Here is a 4,085-nt window from a genome sequence, read left to right as displayed (position 1 = left end):
TAGGAGCAAAAGAGCAGCAACGATCAGAGGAGGAAAGCTAAGGTACTAAATAAGATGTCAGAACGCAAGATAACACAATATAATACAATATAATCAGAATTGAAGCTCATAAATAAAAGGGGAAAGAGAGAGTGTCCGATCAAGCGATCTCGGTGCACTACATGATGTTGTGATGTGGAATGCCAATCCAAAAAGCATAAAAGCATGGCAGTTTTCTTTTGGCTTTTCGTTGTCCAGGCTTGCTGATTTGGAACAGCAAGGAGTAATTTTTATACACTTTCAAGCAAGTGTGAGGTGAGATCAAAGAAATAGGTAACTTCTCCTGTGAGAAAAGGTTTGTGCTTCTCTTTCAGTGCTGTTGGAACTCATGACTGAAGCTGCTTGTCCCGATTGAACACAAAGGTTAAGCATATTTAAGTCTTCCTTATTGTTTTGCAGTGCATCTAATTTCTCCAAGAAAGACATTCCTGTTAGTGTCGTCACAAAATTCCATCCCTGCTCTATGGTTCCCTGCTTAACTGCTAATGAATCTGATAAATGTCTCTACACTTGATCACCTCTTTGAAATAACTCATTTCCATATTCATTTGAATGTTCATTTTTCACAAGAGATCCTGTGGGCGCACGTTCATAGGTAGATAGGTTGTGTAAATACTCAACTGGCATACGATATTTCTACAAAGAAAAAAGCCAAACTCAATCTGACATCACTAGTGTAATCACTGAAAATACCACGCAAGAAGAGAATAAGCTCTATAATATCATAGTAACCTATCGTGGTTAATAAAATAGCATTTTGATGAGGGAAGTTTGTAAATGCTACAGAAGGAACTAATATTTTAGGTGAATTTATTTGTCAGGAATACTTGAATATTAAAACAACTTGTCAGCAGCAGACAGCTGAGCACCGCAGAGCTCTTCCCTCCGTTCTCCCGGGTGGGCTGGGGGAGAGAATTAGAAAAAAATAATAAAATAATAATAAGAAGAATAATTAAGAATAATAATTAATAATAAATAAGGTAATAAAAAGAAGAAAATAATAGTGGTAAGAAAATAATAGTGGTAATAAAAGAGCACACAGAACAGTGGATGTGCGTTGCAGTTGCTCCTCACGCCCTGAGCTGATGTCTAGCCACACCCGACCCAGCTCCCCCCAGTTTAGTTGTTCAGCATGATGTCAGATGGTGTGGGATGGCCTTTTGGCTCTCCTATTCTCCTTGCTAGCAGGGTGGTGTGAGAAGCTGAGAAAAACTAAAACACCTACTAGGCATAAATCAGTTCTGGCACAGCTGAATGTCGGACAGTGCGTTTAAATTATAGCACAGAGCTTTCGAGATAACGCTGTGCTGTTAGCCAAGATACACAGATCCATACGAGATACCTTGAAATATCTCCAGGCTGAGTTTTTGAGCCTTGAATTTGGCAGAGCAAGGGTCACGAAGATGAATGGGTATTGCACCTTCTCTAGGACAGTTTTTCCACGTCTCACAGACTACTGACCTTCCTGCTTCTTTACATTCAACAAGGAAATATGTATTTTCTTCTTAGGGACTCTCGCTGCCGTAACTTATTTATACAGCCTAGACTCTATGTGCGGGTGTCACGACAGTAACATAAGAACTACCAGAAACAAGCAAAAGCTTAAACTGAAGTTGGTGCGTGTGGAAAGCACTGCTGGGGAGATGAGGTATAGCAAAGTTTCCACCTTCCAAAATAAACGTTTATTTTCCTTCTCGTGAAGAAACAGGAGAAAGGTGTGTTACGTCTTATGCCTGTTTTGTGCCTTCCATCCACTCCTTTTCATGTCTTCCTGGTTTGAAAGCCTTTCTAAAATCACGGAGGCACGGAAATGCGGTCAAGTTTGTAAAATGGATGTAATGTACACGCGCAGAAATGACAGCAATATTCATGATGAGCAATCTCCCCTCTTCCATCCCCTTGGGAGGATGCAGTCTTGCATCCTGTGGCACTGTTGAGCTGCAAATGGCAGGTGTGCGTGCCAGATGGGTGCACGCGGGTGGGAGCGTTGCTCAGCAGTGACCTACAACATCCTTGGGTGTGCACAGGAGTTCCTCGAGGCCAGCGGGATAGGGTGATGGAGGGGGGACAGCAGGATCATAGGCTGGGGGGATAGAGGCTTCATTTGCCCTCTGTTAGCAGGGCTGCTCGTTTGCACCAGGCTCTTCCTTGCAAACAGACCGCTGGGGGTTCCTGTAACCCACAGGATCCTGGATCGCCCCACCATGACCCTGATGGTGCACAGAACAGTTTTTCAACAACTAATTGTAATTAAGAACAGCTTTACTGCGCTGCATAAACATGACTGGAGTCCCAAATGGGGGCAGTGCCCCCACAGCACCATCCGCAGCTCAGAGTGGGAAAGATGTTACTGTGGGGCTGGAAGAGTGGGGTGGCATTTTGGGGGTGGTGGGGGTGGTCTGCTGGTCCTGGGAAGTTTTGTGGCCATCTTAAGGGTTTTAGAGGGTCTTAGAGGGATTGAGTCCTGGGGCCTTTTTTTGGGCAGTCTTGGGGTGTCATGTGCATTCTGTGAGGGGGGGTGGGTGGGGGTTGGACGTTTTGAGGAGGTGAGAGATGTATCCTTAGAGCTTTTGGGGATGCTCAGAGGTCCTTCCTTCCCTAGTGTGGCAAGCATCGTCATTGAAATAGAGAAGCACGGTGGGGATGAAGTCCTTTGGGTCAAGGCGCAGGCTGCGGAGTTCGGAGGTGCTGTCAGGGATCCCGTTCTGCTCCAGGGTGAGGTGGGGGCTCAATGGGACGCCCCCATAGCATGCTACGTATCTCTCCAGATGCTCGTTCCAGCTCTGTGCCCGTCTCAGTGCCGCCTCCAACGACTCCTCCCTGCACACCTGGGGTCCCCAAGAAAGGAGGGGGATAGGGTCAGGACTGTGGGCCTGTGGTTCGCAGCACATCGGTGGTGCCAGCAGGACCCCACCAGGGAGCAGGGTCCTATCTTGGGGTGCAGGTACCCCCCATCCCGCTGACCTCGATGACGTGGTTCTGGCCCGTCAGAGTGTTGCAGAGGCGCAACAGGCGGGAGGCGGATGTCAGGTGCCCCACGTGCAGCCGGGAGTCCCGCCACCACACAACGTCCCGCGGCGGGGCCTCATCTGTACGTGGCGTGTGGGGCTGGAAGCTGCCCGAGGTCTCCACCGGGTACCTGAAGCTGGTCTGGCCAGTGCAGGGCTCCACGCGGGGCAACGGCTGCCGGTGGGAGGGAAGCCTGAAGTGCGCGGCACGGATTTGAGGGCCCCTCCCTTCCCGCCTGTATAGGGATCCCCAGCCTCACACCAGGCTCGCTAAGTTGGCAGCCCCACGGCGCCGGGACCCCTCCACCACTTCACCGGGACGCTCCACGCCGACGCCCCCCCTTTCCCCCAGTACGCTGGGACGCTCCCAGCTTCCCCGCTCCGCCACTCACGTCACCGCTCTCGGGGTCAAACCAGTGACTGATGTCGGTGCCGACAGCGTCAAGCAGGGGGAGCAGGGTGACGTCACCTGGGGGAGCAGGTCAGGCTCAGACCCCTCGCACCGAGACCCCCTCCACAAGACGCCTACTCCCCCTCCCCCACCCCTCCGTACCGCGGCGCTCGCGCAGCAGCGGAGTCAGATCGTAAACGCGGCCGAGAGCGCTGAGCAGGGGCCGCCCGGCCTCCGCCACCTCCCGCGCCGTGAAGTAACGGGGCTGCCGCTTCGCGCCGCCCGCGGCCATTGCGACGAGAAAAAGGCAGACTGAGGAGGAACTGGGAAATTGCCCTCCGCCTCCCTGACTGCTCAGCATGCCCTGCTCATGGCGCCGGGCGTGGCCCTGCTCTCTATAACATCACAACTGCCTCTGCTCACTGCCGGGGCAGCAGCGTTCCACAGAACAAGTGGGCGCAGAGCTCAGGGGACAACTGTGCTGAAAGGTTGTGCTGTCTCCAGGGCTCACATATCTCCACGATGGCGAGGAGAGGATCTCCGAGAAGGGCATCTAGAGGCTCCCCAAGAAGCAAGGCTGGCAAGAAGGGGAAGCAAGTCCCCACAGAGAGAGCAGCAATGCTGGAGGAAGAGTACGAGGCGAGGCG

At 51.8% G+C, this 4,085-nt stretch overlaps 1 protein-coding gene across 1 annotated transcript; it reads right to left on the bottom strand.

Moving 5' to 3' along the window:
• Positions 1 to 2,600: 2,600 nt before the first annotated feature.
• Positions 2,601 to 3,730, bottom strand: LOC136049461 (cytochrome b5 domain-containing protein 1-like). Its single transcript, XM_065737761.1, has 4 exons — positions 3,601 to 3,730; positions 3,440 to 3,516; positions 3,004 to 3,222; positions 2,601 to 2,867 (listed from the first exon to the last, which is right to left on the bottom strand). Exons 1-4 carry the CDS (start codon positions 3,728 to 3,730, stop codon positions 2,601 to 2,603), a joined length of 693 nt encoding a protein of 230 aa, XP_065593833.1.
• Between the last annotated feature and the right edge of the window lie 355 nt (positions 3,731 to 4,085).

The sequence above is a fragment of the Cyrtonyx montezumae genome, unplaced genomic scaffold (genome assembly GCF_038088225.1).
Source record: "Cyrtonyx montezumae isolate F1298 unplaced genomic scaffold, pur_monq_1.0 scaffold_203, whole genome shotgun sequence".
Lineage (NCBI taxonomy): Eukaryota > Metazoa > Chordata > Aves > Galliformes > Odontophoridae > Cyrtonyx > Cyrtonyx montezumae.
Note: the sequence above shows the minus strand (reverse complement) of the source record. Positions and strands in the feature narration are given on the sequence as shown.